The sequence below is a fragment of the Molothrus aeneus genome, chromosome 7, assembly GCF_037042795.1.
Source record: "Molothrus aeneus isolate 106 chromosome 7, BPBGC_Maene_1.0, whole genome shotgun sequence".
Taxonomy (NCBI): Eukaryota; Metazoa; Chordata; class Aves; order Passeriformes; family Icteridae; genus Molothrus; species Molothrus aeneus.
In genome coordinates, this window is record NC_089652.1 from 12,840,325 (window position 1) to 12,858,363 (window position 18,039).

General features: G+C 40.6%; 1 protein-coding gene across 1 annotated transcript in view; it reads right to left on the reverse strand.

The window, feature by feature from the left end:
• Positions 1–304: 304 nt before the first annotated feature.
• CCNYL1 (cyclin Y like 1) overlaps positions 305–18,039 on the reverse strand; it is a 37,354-nt gene continuing 19,619 nt past the window's right edge. The window contains exons 5-10 of the mRNA XM_066553568.1: positions 15,584–15,619; positions 14,833–14,884; positions 11,333–11,452; positions 9,371–9,537; positions 4,838–5,000; positions 305–2,048 (exon numbers count right to left, since the gene is read on the reverse strand). Coding sequence (XP_066409665.1) covers positions 1,932–2,048; positions 4,838–5,000; positions 9,371–9,537; positions 11,333–11,452; positions 14,833–14,884; positions 15,584–15,619 — 655 coding nt within the window. The 3' untranslated portion in view covers positions 305–1,931. The remainder of the gene's footprint in view (positions 2,049–4,837; positions 5,001–9,370; positions 9,538–11,332; positions 11,453–14,832; positions 14,885–15,583; positions 15,620–18,039) is intronic.

Below are 18,039 nucleotides of genomic sequence, written 5' to 3' on the forward strand. Positions count from 1 at the left end.
AAAGCCCATTGAAGTGCAAAGAAACTGTCAGGGAGTGGCTTTATTTGAGCAGCCCAGTCAAGTTCTAAATCCAAAGAGCACGTGGGAAGATCTGGGCAGCCATGCCGGGCTGCACCCTTCCCAGGAGTCTCCTGCCTGCTGCCAGACATTGCCAGCCCATGGGGACCAAATGAAGGTGATAGGCTGATGGGGCAATGGAGAGGCTTTCACAGACACCACTGGGGTTTCTCTTTTTTTTTTCCCCTCCTTTTTTGAGGGGCAGTGGAATGCAACAGCTGTAAAGAACACACCCTTCACCTTTAACTTTAATTAAAATAGAGTTTATTAGCTTTTCTTTTAATACAAACATGAGAAAGAAAAACCACCTGAAGATGTAGTGTTATTTTCAGTATTGAATTGTGATCAATACCTGAAGTGCCAAGTCCCGTGGGTTTGGGAGCCAGGGGCCGGCATATTTGCATACTGCAAAAGGCTGTATGCATCACTTGAACAGCGGAGTGCAGCCACACTGATGATGGCACTCACACAGCCCCACTCCCAAAGGCAGATGGACTTGTTGTTACACTCAGTGTAAGTTTCTGGGCCTTGGCCATAAGAGGAAGTGCACAAAACCCGTGTCATTCGGAGGGAAATCTGCTCCTAGGACACTGCCTAGAACCTATTTGGATCCAAGAAGGGAAGATACTACAAAGACTTGTAACAGGAAGAGTCTATAATAATACTTATCCTGTTTAGAGTTCAGTTTCAGAGCTTGAAAGTAAGCTCTGTTCTAAAGTCTCAGAAAGAGCAAACCCCAAGCCTCTAGAGCAGTTGCACAAGATAAAATTCACTTTGGGAAAAAAAAAAGGTTTATAGAAAGCTTTTTGATAATTCTCAGTTGAACACAATATCTTTCCATCTACCTTGATAGGTAGTCCAGGATTCTCAAACTCATTATTGTCTCATTATGAATGTAACTTCCTCCCAGGAAACTGAAACCCGAGGAGAGCCAGATGGATGCACAATATCAGCTTTAGGAACTCACTGTATATAGCACAAGAGATCTGCAGTAGAACTCAGAGAAGCAGTGCTGCACACACGCCATTCACCACTGGATTGCTACACTGTTTGGGATGGTGATGATGTTTCCAGACCAACTTTTTCATTCAATGCCTCAGAAAAATACACAGATTACATCTCTTCCAGAGCAATATAAGTATTAGAAAATGAGAGAAGCACCATAATTCACAAGAAATGCAGCATGGACCCTATACATTTTAACAATACATAAAACCGTATCTCTGCCCCCAGTCAAAACATTCAAAGTCTTTTGACAATCTTTACTGGAGTGAAGTTGCGGGTGCAGAGGTGGAATTCCTTCCTGCTGGGCAGCTTCTTGGTATGAACACATCACCAATAATAGCAGCTTTTAGTAGCCAAACCAGGGAAAAGCCATCAACACGTGTCTATGCTACTGTTTTCAGCTCCAGAGCGGCTTTATACTTTAAGAGTCCCATGTGTTGTTTTTGTTAACACTGCATTGACCTGAAATACAAATGCAGTGAAGACTCTAGATGACAGGGGAAAGGAGGGAAGAACATTGTAACTATAGTCATGTGGTTAGTGTTTAAATTCTAAAATTTAAAACTACTTATTATTAAAAACCTCAAGAGTTCACAGCTATAGGCCTACATAGTAAGCAAACATCTGTGGGGGAGAGAAGGAGAAAAGTTTGTTTTTGCACCTCTGGATACATCAGAAGGAGGAGAGAGTTGATTTGATAAAGGTCTTGTCTTTTGCACCAAGTGTGTTCCTCAAGCGCTGGGCCCCCTTGGCTGGCTCACTCTCGCCTCCCCTTGCTGAAGCCACCATCCGGGCTGGCTGGCGTGCGTGGAGTGGTGATTCCTGCGGCTCCTGGGACGCTGCTCCTGGTGCTGCTCCTCGCTCTCTCCTCACGAGAGGATGGCATTAGAACGGCGGATACCAACCAAGTTATCAGCACTGAAAGATCGTCTCATAGCAGCTTTGGACAAGTCTTTGTATTTGTCTTCACACAGCCGGGAGATTGCCTGCACAGCACACACACACAAAATGCAAAACCCGCATTAGGAAGGTCTGAACGTTCCAAGGGAGGTTTTACATGTGCAGTTCCAACAGCACAGGTGCTCTGCAGCCGTGACACTTCTGGCTTTTCTCCAGAATGACAACAGATAAGGACTACTCTGGAGGGAGAACAGTAATGGGATCTGTCCCCAGGTAAACACAAACCATCAGGAATGTAGACCTAAAGAAGGTGAGTGGTTTCCATGTGCAAGTATCTTCTTTATTTTACTAGTCTCACTATCTAATGACAAACTTGGATCCAGTTCAGACTTAAGCTTGTGGAAGTTATGTTGAAAATTACCCCAGTAGCTGGGTCTGGTGCACGCAGCAGCACAAAAAATTTATTTCAACAGTGCAGAAACGCACACAGGCATTTCTCTGAGAGAAAAGGTTCAAACTGAACAGCTTTCTGTGCTCCCTTGGGCATCTTACACTTGGCCACTCAGGACAAGCAAGCCAAGGAAATGTATTTCTACTGGGGTGTCTGTTTTGCCTTTACCTTTTCTACTCCCTCACTCCCAACATTTTCTCTCTTACCAGGATCACCCCCATGATCTGAGATGGGAGGGCAGCCATGGTACTTTACTATAGCAATTAAATATTAGCACATGTAGACAATCCAGTGTTGAATTGCTTTTTCATTAATTTATTGGCTTGCCTTTGCCCTGCTTATCTAGCTGTTCTAGTAACAAGCCTAATTATTTAAATCCTAATAAGACAATTGTCAAAAAAATACTGTGTCTCCTCCCCTGCAAGATCTGTTTCTGATTGGAGCCTTCAGGCATTATCAATGCAAATTAATAAGGATACCTGTAATAAAAAAAAACAAACTGAATTTCAGCCCTGAACATTTACTTCCATTAATAATTTACCACCTATCACCAGATGAACTTTCAGAGTTCTGTGATCAGCTACAAGCCTGCACCTTCCCTTTAAGGCAGCACCCATTCAGCACAGCCCAGTGTTCTGCAAGTTCAAAAGGTGAAAAGCACTCTGAGCATGAATAAAGTTCTAAGTGTATTTTAAAATAATTATTTACATTTATTTCTGCCGACCTTCTGGAGGCATGCATTTGGCTCAAGAGTGGCATTCTTTGAGACACTGGCGGCATGAGCTCCTGGTGCAAGACCAGACAGACTCTCCATCCTGCTCTAATGCTAGCACATCAATCACACAGCAACCTGTGTTGACATATTTAGCCCCAGTTGCCCATATGGTGTAAATCAGTTTTCAGTTTCTGGAATTCACTAATTCACTCCTTTATACAGGCTCCTATCAGCTGCTTATATGCTTCTAAATGAAAAGTAGAATAAAAAATTTTAGCAAATAGTCTAAATATTTATCATATTTTAGAATTAAACCCCAAAATGTCCAATATACATGCATTAGTAAGTGCAGGATAGCAAATCACAAAGTGGTCTGGAAATTACTCTGGTTTTAAATACCAAGCCCCCAAATACTAAGAAAGAAGAAACAAAACAGGCTCACAATCTGTAAATCATCCACTTATGCCCTGGCACTGAGCAGTTCAGTAAACAATTTCCTGTGGACTATGAACTGCCCTACAACCACATTTACAATTAGTGACAGTGTTAGCTTAAAGTGCAAGTAACAAGGGTGAGACAAAGCAGAAGAGCTGCATTGCTTAACTTTCAATAGAGGAATTCATAGGCATATCATACTTCTCATTCCAAAGGACCAGGAGGGATCCCACTTACTCCTGAAGTTCAGGCACTTATGGGACAAAATAAAATCCCTAGCCCTTGGCAGAATTATTGGGGGTGGACAATGGAACAATATAAGCCAAGAATCTGCAGCACACCCCTCTCTGAAAGGGACTGTGGTATCAGTGTGTACAGGGCCTATGGTAATGCTTTTGTTGAAAGGTCAACAAAACAACATGCAGAGTCATCAATTAAACCTGGACAGATGAAAGGTTGCATTGATCCAACAAGAAATTTCCCTGGGAACCCAGGTAATTTGTATATTTTCAAAAAGTCTTACATATCTCCAGCAACTAGGAAGACTGACTCTGCAGAAGTTAAAGCTTTTTAAAATGAGCCTTCATGCCAGGAAGGCTGCTGGGCCTCCCCACAAGGGCAGCCTTTCCATGCAGCAGAAAGGGACAGTAATCTGCATTTACACTCCTCTGGGCATTCTGAAGGGTTCCCAACCAGGGGCTATTCCAAAAGTTTATCTTAAAGCAACGTTTCTTTGTAAAGGTGGGAAGCCACAACTTATTTCTGCAGCTGCCCCCAGATAAATTGTTTATTAAAGCATGAGAGCAGTAAGTGTGCGCCCTCTAAATCTAAAAGCAGCTGTGCAGTGGGATGCAGTGGGAAGCCTTCAGCTGGTAGTATTTAGAAGGGTCTGAGTGTGACTGTCTCTAGGTGCTTGGAATACAGACTGTGACCAGGGAAGGACAGACAATCCATTACATATGACACTAATCCTTTCAATCTTAAGTAGCCTAGCTGAACTAGGGTTCCCAAAATAACATCCATTTTATTCTGCTATCTGCTAGACTTTTGTAATCTCTTCCAAAACCCTTCCTTTCCTCAGAATTCTAGCTTAGCCTATGTATGGTTTTAGAAGTGCTAACTGTATTTATAAAAGGGTTAAATTACCCTGTAATACACTAATCTAAAAGCTTTTTAGTTTTTCTAACTGCCACTTAACATGATTAGCAACAGATGCTCTTACTACTCATACAAGACAGAGGAGTCCCCAGCTCAGCCACTCTCAGACCATTTACCTCCAGCTTCTGTGCTCTCTCTTTACTGAGAGGCTCCAGCAGAAAGCTCAGGTTATTGTCATCTGCTAGGGAGCGAAGATCAAAGTAGTATTTGGCGTAAACACTGGCAGGAACATTGATATTAAACTGCAGTAGCTCCAAGAAGTGTCTTTCCATCTCGTTCCTAGGAGGAATAAGGGACAGGAGACAAAGAAAAAAAAGATTGTTTTAGCTGGCTGAAAACACTGAAGAGACCTCAAGCTTGTTTTAAACCCAGCAACTTTGAAACAGGTCATGGAGAGCTCTGCATTATTAGTTTCGAGAGACAGGTCATTCCCTGGTGCTCCAAACAAGGTGCAGCTTTTGAGTGCTGGCACCCCAGGCTGGGCTCGGAAGGCAGTGCCCTGTGTGCACCCGCCCGGCGGAGCGGGGAGCTTCATCCTGCCGAGTTCCATTAGTGCAGCTGTACAATTCATGCGCCATTCTCACTCTCATACGGCCCCACGCTATAGTGATCAGATGAAAGGAATGATGTATGCTGTTTATTAGCTCTGAAGAACTTGCAGACATTTTCACCAGGCTGATAACAGGAAGGGGGTTTATTGAAGCAGAGGCGGACTAACAAAAGGAGTAGGCAGATCACCACGGCAACAAATGGATCTATGAAGAGCTGCTGCTATTATCTCACAGAAAAAAGCCTCTTGAAGCAACATGGATTCATCTCCAATAAATAAATAAATAAGCAGCATTAGGTGGGAGAAGGAATTTTCTCCTCAATAGCATTAGGCAGGATAACAAAGTACTATGTCAAAGGGCACTGTCCAGTTTTTACTCTTGTCTGTTTTCCCTGGGCAAAATACTTGGAGGAAAGCGTGGAGAGTGCCATGACATGAAAAAACCTGCTTCAGCTACTGTAATGTGGTCAGCTAAAGCAGAGATGTTCTACAGAGGAGAAACAATGTTTTACAAATTAACCTAAAAAGAAACTGGTAGTACTCAAACCCAGCAATTCAGTTCAACAACAACTCAACAACAGCCCCTACAGGTAGCAAATCTGTTCCAACAGAATTTAGCAGCCAACTGTGAATACACCAGAGGATGAGCTGCACCAAGTCAGTGCCAAGGCTGTTACTGCCTTTTTTGGGAGCTTTTAAAATGGATGCTTTACCTATCAGTGCGGGGGCAAATAAATCAAGGAATCATCTGTGTTGTCCTGCATTGGGTGGTGGGTCTCAGTATAAATAGCAGCTTTGTGTTTCTTTCTAGCATAGCAGACTCAAGGATCATTGAACCTGGTGCCAAAATTAATTTCCTGTTCATATGGTCATAAGCCTATAGAAATGTAAATCAGATAATGTTTTGATGATCAGCTGATCAGAGCTTGATTTACCCTGTGAGTAAATGCTCTTCACTGCCCCTTTTGTACTCACTAGGCTAATACATTTTAATTCTGTAAAAATACAATTCTTCATTGGATTAACAAGTCTATTAACAGTGTTTTAAAACCCGGGAAAGGATAATGCCCATGTTTTTTCTGTGCCTTATTTACAAATATATGTAGCCTAAAGAATGAACAGCATGTGTCCCCTTACAAACAATCATGGCAAGATTAGCAGCTGTACTGTTAATTTTTCAGCAATTATGGATTCGGTCTCATCAAAGCTAGCAAGTTCTGACAAAGGATGGCTTCCAAATGTCAACTGAATTTCCTTTGATTTTTTTCCCATTAGAAATAAGTAAAACAAACAAAAAAACTATCTCCCAAAACCCAAAAGAAAAATGCCTTTTATTAAAAAAACCCACCTTTGCCTTGGGCAAATAGAAAAGGGCTTGTTAGGAAAATTAAGATAAACACTTCAGCTATGTTGAGTAGGATGAGGCAAAGGCAAATGACCACGTGTGGCAGTTGTTAGGCCTGGATCTTGTATCCCTTCAGAACCTGGGAGCCCCCAGCTCCTAAAAAACTCCAAAGCTGTTGGGGGCACTGCCAGCACAACTCTGAGCCGTGGAGGCAGAGTTTGGTGGGGAGGAGGTGCAGCCGTGCTGCCTTCACAAGGGCTGCCTGGCTTGTAAGCACACACACACACAGATTTGCAAACTGGGTGAACTAAATCAGATGTAAAACCTTCTGCCAGTTCCAGAGTGGTGCAGCCCCTGTGCTTGGCTTGCAGTGATTCAACAAGAGCATCTGTCAGGTTAGTGAGATCCGTCTAGACAGAGAGAGCCAAGAGGAGAGTTCAGAGGAGCTCACAAACAGAACCTGCCACCAGCTCCTGTGGATGGGCTGTTCCTGCACAGGGATGGCCCACCCAGGGAGTGACACCTGGCAGAGTCCTGCCAAGCTGTCTTTAGCTGCAGAGCTGCTGGGATTTTGGGGGGATTTTTTGGCAGCATCACCAGCCATCTCCAACATTAGAATGAAGCTGTGACTGAAATCCTTTGCCAATTATTTTCTCTCACTAAAACTTGTATTTGGAATACTCATTATCAAATGACTGGTTTAAAATATTGCAACTACTAAAACTCACAATAACTATGTACCAACCATGAATTGAAGGTAGGCTTGTAAACTTAAAACAACTGCCAAATATTTGAAGCAGTTTTCCAAGGTCCCTATGATGGTGATGTTATCTAGCCAAAGAGTGCTGAAGTCTGCCCAGCTGCAGAGTCTGGGATGAACACCCTGTGCCACTGTCAGGAAGGGGGTAGTACAGTGTCTGCCCATACCTAAATTATCTCAAATGAGATGGGATTACAAAAATCCCATCCTCAAATTGGAGGGGGAAAGAAAGCCTAAATTCCATCTGTTTTCCTTACCACCATCACTGCTTTGAAAATGCAAGTACTGACAATTTCAAGAGACCCAGCATTGGCAACAGAGGATAAATATCCTGCTTGTTAAAGATATTTTCTGTTCTATCAATTTGATTTGTCCCAAATAGGGCTAAAAGAAGAGACATCAAAAAGAGCAAGATGTACACTCCAGCACTTCTGGCTTTGCTGACCCCACTTCAGCCATCTCAGAGTTATTTGCAGCAATGCTTAAAGTATGTTCCTCAGAGAGATGAGTACTCAGGGCCAGGCTAAGTGGAGATGTACATTGTATAAAATCACTAATTATGCTTTCCTGAAAGCAGAGCTGGCAGTGTCCTGCATTTTGAGACAAAGAACTCCCAGGCAAGGGGTATGTATAAAACAAGTAACAGTGGTTGCTGGTTGAGATGTGAAATACTTTGAATAATAAAAATCGTTTTGGTGCAGAAAACTCCTTCATTTTTAGAAATACAGCCTCCTACCTAAAAGGGAGAAAACTAGATATTCCTCCTCCTGAAGAGTCCCAAATGAATAATTACTGTATTTGAAACATTAGTTTGGACTGAATCCAGGGAAGAGAGCTTGGGGCAAGAGCACTGCCCCACGACAGAGGCAGCCTCCCAGTGCTGTGTGCAGAGCTCTGCCAGCTCAGTCTGCTCCTGTGCTAGAACTGGCTGTCACTGCACAGGCCTGCACACATGCTCAGGGCACAGCACTGTGATTAAATTCAAACACACACAGCATCTCATGAAAGCAAGGCCAGAAAGCCTGGTGTTTTAAGCTGGACTTGTATAATTTCTACCTGTGATAATAAGAGAAATAGGAGAACAAGCTAGCAAACAGAATTAAAACAAAAATATTGACCTTCACTTTGTGAGAAGGAATTTAACAGAAAACTTAATGGACTAATTACAGTTCACATAAACACAGCTCCAGCCCAAAGTATGAGCCAGGAGCCATGAGGATGAATATCTTCCCATACTGCAGAATCTAGCTTAAAGCTGAGTGCAGCAAGAAAAGACAGCAGAGTCAAAATTTCTGAAAAACTGAAATGGATGTCTAAGACAAAAACACATCGAAGGAACAGCCTTACAAAAACAAGCAGTAATAAGACTGAGGACTTTATTTTCAGCACTGTAAAGGCATCTAAGAACCAAGCCAGAGAGGATAAGCTGTAGCAGTAGCTGTGTGTAACACAGGCTACCACAGCTACCCACACAACACCTGCTGGCCAGCAGCAGCACTAGAGCTCAGACCTTGAGATGTTTAGGCCTTAACTGGACACACAAGCACACATCAAAGTCCTGAGTTATGGTTTACCTTGCAATTCTTCAAATTCTAAAACAGAAAAGGCAGGGGACAAATTTAGTTCACTTTTTTTTTTTTCCTTCTAAAAAACCTTTTAATAAGACTATAAATTGGGCAGTTTAGTTCCATGGCTCATCACTGAGATTAAGAAGGCAAAGAAAACTAACTTCGAAGTCACTCACACAGGTCATTAAAATTATTAATAGAGATTTGTCTCAAAGTAGGGTAATTATCCAAAGTTTCTTGAGGTAAAAAAGAGAATGAGGCCAGACACTAAATATACACTTTATATATATATATCAATCATAGCAACAGAGAGAGATTTCTTCAGCATGATCATGTGCTATTTAAAAAAACATAAATAAAAAAAATCACATACAAAAAAAACCCCAAAACCCCACCACTGTAGACTACCCAAACCTTGCAACTTACATGTCCTCAACAGTAATGTCCTTCAGTATTTGGCAATAATCCACATTCCACACAGCTTGATCATCCCAGACTTTAGAAGCCAGCAGAATAGCTCCTAGGACTATCCTCTTCCAGTTACTAGGGCATATGTCAATCTCTGCATAGGTTAAAAGCCTTTCCAAATAAACCTATACAAAGAAGAAGGGAAAATAACCAAACAACAAAACCCCACAATTATATGTGTGTAATTAACTCTGGAGCAGAGCTGAGCAGCAGACATGCCTGTCCAATAGGACTATTTATTACTGTTAAGTGTGTCAACAAAAGTATCAGTCATTACTACTTACACTTAAGAATTCAAATTTTCAGGAGCTACAGGTTCCATTTTTTAGTTTCCCCCAAGAGCTGGACCACCAGGGCACACAATAGCTAGTGAGGTGAGAGTTTTGAGCAATGAGCACTGCTGCTTTGGGAGACACTGCTCCAGCTCTGTCACACATCACTGGCAGGTAGCAGATCACTCCACACCACATTAACCTTTCATCCTCACTAAGGTTCAGCACTTGTAGCTTAGGCAGTGAGACAAGCCCAAAGATGTGCCTTGGTCTTTTCCTCCCATGAGATCTCAAACCAACTCCAGGATGCTGAATCTCTCTCTTCCTTGAAAATTGATCTATGTACTAAGAAATATGCACTTTCAAATCTGAATAGAAATTGTTTTTAATTTTTTATTCCCTCATCTAAATCCAAATTTCTAATGTAGCTTCAGATAAATTAGTGGGTAAGGGAAGTTTCACCTATTAAGGTCTAAGGGAAGGATTGATCTTTGTCACTGAGTTCTCTCCATGCTTTCTTCCCATCCTTGGCTTGTAGCCTTCAAATAGCCTAAAGGTGTTCCTATAATAACAGGGCCATCTAGTGGTAACATTAACTTTAGAAGCTAACTCCATTTTTTGTAAACACTTCACATAGTTTGCCCAGGGTTAGCTGTCATCTTGTTCTGTCAAAATTGCTTGCCTGTCTTTGAGAAAGGAAAAACCTCCAACTACTTTCAGAGTTTCAACAGCTCATAAATATTCGCCTTTTTTAATTACTTATTTCCTTATTAAAGAGAGTCCTTCAAGCTGAGTTTGCTTAATTGCTATACTGTCTTTTGGTGACAATTCTGTTCTTTCACACTGTTTTTCAGAAAGAATCCACAATGAAGACTGAAGTTTAGTGTGCAACAAAGTGCAGTTTGAGAGACAGTCTAAAGTAGCAATTATACATGTTGTGGTATTTAAATTTCCTTTCATATACATATATGCACACACACACAAATATATTTATATATATAAATTTAAAAAATAATTGCAATTGATAAATTTTTTAATCCATCATGCTTTCTGAAATCAAACAACAAACTGTAATGTAATATTGTTCTTAAATTCTAAGCACCTCCATCTCACCTGGGGAAAAAAGTTATTGCCTCTTTGGCTTAATTGAAAAAAAAGTTTGGTAGAAAGATGGCACTGATTGAAGGACATAATAATGAGAAAGATCCTCTCCTAGAGTTCCTATAGGATTGACTCTTGGTCCCTTTAGACTGTTGTGGTTAATATGAACTCAAAACTAACACCTTCCCCTGCACACAGCTGAAATAAAAAATGTCTTTGTGTATGATCTAATCACACCCCAGTTTACAGCATCCCACTGTTCTGCTCTTCTCAAGCTTCTTCAGTGAGTTATGTATTATGAAATAAAACAGGGTTTTATTGGGCAAGTAATTAAACATTACATATTTATATACAGGAAAGAGAATTGCCCTTTTATTTAATCACTTCTGTGACTACTTAGAAATCTATAATGAACTCACTTGTACTGTGCTGTCTTTAGCAGGGTTTCATGAGATACTCTGAACTATTTCACTGCCAGTTCAGCCCAGATCTCTGCAGGGGGAGAGGGAAAGCCCTGCAGAGGCAGGAGCTGCAGCAGTGCCCTTACCAGTGTGACTATTGCACATTCTGCTGTCAGCTGCGCCGCGCTGAAGAGCGTCCGAACAAAGCGGTAGATGTGCTTGTGGTCAGGGTCGTGCTTGTAGTAGTCATCTGGGACCTCCTCCCGCTGAAAGAAAGTTCTTGGAGTTACTGAAAAGCTTTCTACTTAACACTGACTCCAAAGAACAGCTTGTTTCTCCTCACTGAGGTGTATACACCCATTTCCTGTCACAGATTTATACCCTGAAAGAAGCAGCCTTGCAATATTGCAAACATTCCAAACAAAACACGGGAGCTTTAGCTGGTCTCTCTCTTCTCAACACTTGTTTCATCTGTAGGGCCAACAGGAAAGAGCATGAACTACCATCATCACTGCTAGGTGCTAACTATTGTCCCTGGAACATTCTTCAAGACTGAAATAGATGTAAAAAAAAAAATGCTTCTCCCTGCAAGAAAATCACAAGTATATACACACCAGGGAAACAATGGCTCTTCAAAAGGCAAAATTAACACACTTCATGAGATTCCTCTTCCAGCTGAGGAAGCACTGAAGAACACATGGCAACAATTCAGCCACAGGGAGAACTAGAAGGTAATTTACACTGCCTTCATAGGACTCATTCTTGAGAGACTCCAGAAAGACAACAAAGCTAATGAAAGACTAGATTTAACTCTGACACGGTGCTAAACTGTTTCTAAACACAGGGGAGAAGAAAAGCTCAGAAATAAACAGTCTATATAAAAGCAATCCTAAAGTAAGTGTTTGAGATATGTTCTGATATTTAGCACTTTTTCCGGAGGGATGAAACTACTAGAGCTCCAACTCTGCACACTGGTTCTGCAAGACTGATACTGAATAGATTTCTGTCTACAGTCCAAGTCAGACCTACAGTATGGTCAGGACAGCAGCTGAGAACAGCATAGCTGCTTGACACCAAGCTAGCAGTTGTAAGGTAAGCAAAACAGCGTTTTCTTGTGGTTTTGTAGTTTGAAATAGCTGGGGAGCATTGTCAAGTAAAGTGCAGTGAGGTAAGTTAACTTAGTGCTGCCCACACAGCCTTCTAATGCACCACTGGGCAACAGAGGTTACCTCTGCAGGGGGGCCATGCAACATGAGGAACAGCATGAGCAGGAACACTGCTCATTCCTGTGCTACTCGTGGTACAAAAGCACATCTGAAGTACATTTTTGCAGACTGGATGTCCTGAGGTAACCCAAAATGGTATTGTATTCCTCATCCATCTGTGCCCAAAAACAGTCACTGTGTCTTAGGACCCTGCTGTGGGAAGCTGAGGATGGGTGGGTGCTATCCCAGGTGCTTTTAGACTTGGCTCTGGAAGGCAGCTGGGCCCTGCTGCTGTGTGGTCTTGGCTTTGCCAGCTGCTTGGTCTTGCCTTGAACACAGGATTTGCCCATTTTGGGTTCTCTTTTTGGTGTTTTTTTCCCTGGTCTCAGAAAGACTGCTGTTAGTGGCTTTCTCATCTTGGGAAGGGTATTTCTGGCATTTTGGGTCTCTCCTTGTTCCCACAGGGTGTGAGATTCAGCAGTTTGGTATTTAGCAGTTATTTACTGTTAGTTTTTGCCTGTTGCTGTTTTGTTTATTAGTAAACTGTTATTTTTTCACTTACATCTATCTACTTGTGTTCATTCCTTATTGGTGGAAAGGAATTGATGGAACCTATACATGGGGGCAACTTATTCCAGTTTTCTTTTTAAATTGTCTCAAACCAAGACACTGGGAGTGAGAAAGGAAGCACCAAGACCAGTATTTGTGACTAAATCCATGATAATGGTACCTGGGTCCCGTAAGGGTCAGCAGAGCCGGGTTTGGACTCCTTGTGACTGCATCTTTAGAAGACAAGGTGTTCAGAGATTGCTTCCTGCTAATTAACCTTCCTGAAGGAACAGCAGGTACCCAGGCAAAACACCATTGCTATAGAAACTAACAAGCCATGTGTGTCTTTCCCTCAGAAGTGTGACAGTCAGCCCTAACTCTATTTCTGTCTGTGTGCTGCAGGAAGATAGGAGGGACCTTTAAGTGCTCCCCAGAGGACACAATGATTTTCTTCTCATTTAATAGGAGGGAGGCTATAGGAAAGGATCAAAGGATGTCAGGTTGCTAAATAAAGAAATTGTCTGATGGAGTTCCTCTTACATAAATAATTTTGAATGTGAAACAACAGATTCAGGCATTTAAAATTGTGGAAGATGTTTTACAAAGACTTCTCTGAGCCAGAGAGAAGTTTGATAAGAGGATCCATGTTTACCCCTGAAGGAATTTCCTACCAAGGTCGTTGACACAGAAACCAAGAAAGAGAGAAGGGTAAGTAAGAGAAACCTGCAACTCTCTATTCCAATAAGCACTTTGTCTCTTCTGACCAATGAGTAAAGTGTAAACTTAGGAGTTTTTAAAGAATGTATAGAAAGCATGCATGCTAGAATAAAAAAGGATTTGAAGCCTTCTGAAAATGGAGTGTTGCTTTGTATTGCGACTGTCTCAACCATGACATAAAATAGTTTTGGTCCACACTTTTTGTTCTGAAGTGCTACAATCCATACAAGAAATCTTGAATATAGCTCTTGTCCCGAAGTTCTTTTTTTTTTTAAATTTGAATAAAGAGTTGTATTTATTTATATTGCACTGTACAATTCCTAGTACAGTTGGTCATATTTAGGGATGAAACTTGTACAAACTTAAAATATTAACTTGTTTATTAAAATCTGTTTATTAGAAATTGAGATAGAGGAAGTAGGTTATACTGCATTCACTTAAGTAAGTCCCAGAGCAAATTCAATTTTTAAAGCTGCTGGATCTTTGCTAAATTAATTTGACATGAAAAACAAAGTAAGTGGTTCTGTAGGACAGGCGTTAAGCTAGGGGTGCTCAAACTGGATATTAAAAGCACATACTCCACTCTCGAGCTTCCTTGTACTATGAGGTTTTGCATCTTTAAGAGTATCTAAAAAGGTGTACCAGGACCAGTCACATTAAAATCACATCCTGAATGCTCCTTGCTGTTACTGCAAGCACATTTGCCTTTAAATGTTGCCTTTCCAGTTTTTTAAGGGCCATGCTCACTGTTGCCTACTTTGTGTGATGCTTCATGTATTATATTCTCCTGTCTGCAGTCATTTAAAAGGTTAGGCACATACCTACTAACCATGTCTTCCTAAAGAAATAGAAAACACTTCTAATAAAGCAGTTATTAAAGAGGGAGAGAAAAGAGACAGACAAGAAACTTCAGACATAGAATAAAAAAGATTTGGGCACGTGATTGTTCTGTTTATAGTCAAAGCATAAAGATCAAACATAGTCTGTAACATTTAGACTGGGCTCTATTCATGATCTAGCTGATCTCAAAAGTCACCGTTTGCACTTTGTGTTTATATATAAGACACAATTTTAGATCAATTTGATTGTGGCCTGGTGCTAATACATTTTTATTACTTACATCATGTAAATCAAGATGTTACTGATATACACTCAGAGGACAAAAAATTACTTACTGTGAGAGGGTGAGATTTTTCATCAAAAATATCCAATGATCTGTCAGAATCTCTACAAAATAAAAGTCTCTGGTTTAGCAATAAGACTTAATTGGGAATACTATATAAAAAGGATCAAGGGACATATTTTATAGTTCAGCTTTTCCTAGAATATGGAATGGAGCTACCTTGTATTTTTGCAAAGCATTTAATGATGAGTCCTTACAATTAAATATTTAAGATGCTAAACAGTGAATAGCTTTCCATGCTCTTGTATTATGCTTACTAAAGTTCTCCTCAAAATGTGAAACTGGGTGAAACTCATTAATAGAATTAATTCAAAAAGTCAGCTCTAATTCAGAAGCCTATGCTGGAACTAGCTGTAATGGCAAGAGTGATTTGCACATGGACAGAGTGTTCCTTCACCCATCAAAACTAATCCATACCTCTGTACTCAGGAAAAGCTGAACAAAGTCCAAAGGCTGATTTGTGATGAGTTAAATGTGTTTTCCTCCCTCCCTGTTTTGGAGTTTTATGTGCATTACTGACCCTTCCACAGCTGCTCAAGAGGGGGTACAAAGAGAAAACACGTTCAGCATACACTGCCAGAGTTTTCACCTCCTTTAAGTTTCACCAGCTGTCACTGAAGTGACCAAGACCATATTTGACTCTCTGATCTTGAGAGTTTTTTCCTAGTCTTAGTGATTCTATGATTTTATCCCTGATTCCAAAGGAAAGTCATTCTATCTCAGCAAAGGAAGAGTTCACTCACCTGTTCTTTATATGGTAGAATATTGCTAATGTTACACTGAAAAAAAGAAAAGAAAAAAAGACTTAACAAAGCATTTTCCATGCACACTATTCCACTGCAAAAGCTGTCATTCAGTGGAATGTTACAAATCCATTTTGCAGTGACCTCCTCTCCCATCCCCATGCACTATACATCTCATTTCTGATGTTTAACTGTTTGGACAGAAATTGGCCAAATCAAATCTGCCTGCCAAGCTACTTTTACAGTCATTGTATAGGTATTTGGGCAACAAAGTAAGTGTTAAGTGACATTTTCAACATGTACCTTTATTTCCTGATTAGGTGATATTTAGTGCAAATGTAGATTATTCCCAACTAAAATATAAGTAAGTTCTCCTTGGAGTTACATATACCATTGCAGAGATTCTGCAGATGTTTTAATCCTGTCTAGTTTTCTAACTTAGAAACTGTCTAAAAATAAGGGAATAATAAAGATGGTATTATACCAGCAGAATCCAAGAAGTGGCTAAGAACAGATTTCAGTCTCTGCTATGTGAGGGAATAGGTTTCATATATTAACACTCATCTACTGTGGAAAATTTCAGATTTTTTACTCGTGGTGGTAACAGGAACATTGTCATCACAGGAACCTATCATGAACAGTTCTGATCTGCTGTCAGCTGTACAAAATGTACATTGTCACTTCAAAATGGTACAAGCATAAATTTTTAGGCTTTTGTTTTGTTTTTCTCTAGAAAAGGAGAAGTGACATGTTGCATACCTTTGTCTGAAACCAAATTTTAAAGTAACAAATCAACTTAGACATTTCCAAACTCTACTACACTATTAAATCTGTAAAGCCTTCTGGGCCTCAATCTCCTTGATAAAACTCTCTTCTCAATTCTCAGCTGGTATCATCTAAGTGCAAATAATTGACTTTCTGGCACCCAGAAAAATAGCTCCAGCAGCCATTTACACTGCAGAACATAATTATCACCTACCTAAAATAACAAGTACGTGAAGAAAAGGCAGAAAGGCCAGAACTAAACCCTAAGTCAGCAACATGCTGGTTTTCCACAACTAGAGGGCAGACTAATATCACTGGAGAGTTCCAAACACAGCCCTACAACTTTTCCTGCAACTCCACACAAAACCCATGTCAAGAATTTCCTGATTTGGCTTTCAGTGTGACCTAAACTCCCCATCTCAAAACACTTTCAAACCCACATATGGAAACCCATGGCACTTGGATGGAACCGGTCACAAAAATTCTTCGAGAGCAGCGCAAAGAAAACGCTCGAAACGCCTCGGAAACGCCCGAGGCGCTGGGCCCAGCTCTTCAACAGGCTGGCTCCACAGAAGTGATCCATTAGCCTGAGGACTATGCTTCAGATGCAGAAGATATGGATACATGAAAAACAAGTGTCCAGATCCAGTGAAAAGTGCCAAAGCGCCAGGCCTTTGCCCAAGATGCAGAAAAAAGGGAACACTATGCAGATCAATGTTATTCCAAATATGATATAGATGGAAATCTTCTATTGTGAAAAATGCTCCCCACCATGTAAAGATAAAAGTATTAGTAATGATTCAATTACCCAAAAAAATTCCAGAAGACAGAGCATTTGGGAAATGTCAATCAGATCCTATCTATGGGGTCATCAGCTGATTCCCCAATGGTTCAGAGTTCTAGGGATTGTTGGTACTGAGTTTGTAACCTTTGTTATTTTTGGTTTTTATAAGTAATACTGATAAATAGTGATTGTTGTTAATATTATATGAATGTCGCTATAGGACACAAAGGAACACACGCTCACACCGTTCTCAAGGTGAACGAGAGAAAAGGGCCGTTTATCTTCTGACTCCAACATTTATAGTTTTCTAAAAGTGACAGTGGATTGGAGGGTGACAGTGGCACCTCTCCAATGCCACTGGTTAAACCAACAGTCCATTAACTCTCTCCTCCTCCATAGAAGAATGCAAAACAATAAGTTATTTACAGAAAGTGTGTGAAAAAATTCACTACAAGAATGTCAACATCAGAAGGCTTAGAGAATCTTAAAAACTCAGGGTGACATATGAATGCTTTAAAAAAGTTGTCTTAACCCCTTCAAACACTTCCTGTTGATAAGTTAATTATACTCAGGCTTTTGTGTTAAGAATTATTATTAAGGTATTGTAATATTTGCAGGCAGCTTTTATGTGTTTTACTATGTCTTTGTGTGATCACCTACAAGACACATGTCTCTTCAGGATCCTGCCTTTTTGTTTCTTAACCACTCATGTGTTTGGTTTGGTTTTAACTACTCATATGTTTGGTTTGGTTTTTTTTATCCAGATTGCCAGTTTCATGGTTTTCTTCAGTTACTATTACAGAGGTACTCCAGCAGAGAGTTCAGTTGTAACATTAACTTCTTTTTTTTGAGTTTCACTTTTGTACTAGGTAATTTCATTCAGCTGCACTTCCTCCACTCTCAGTGT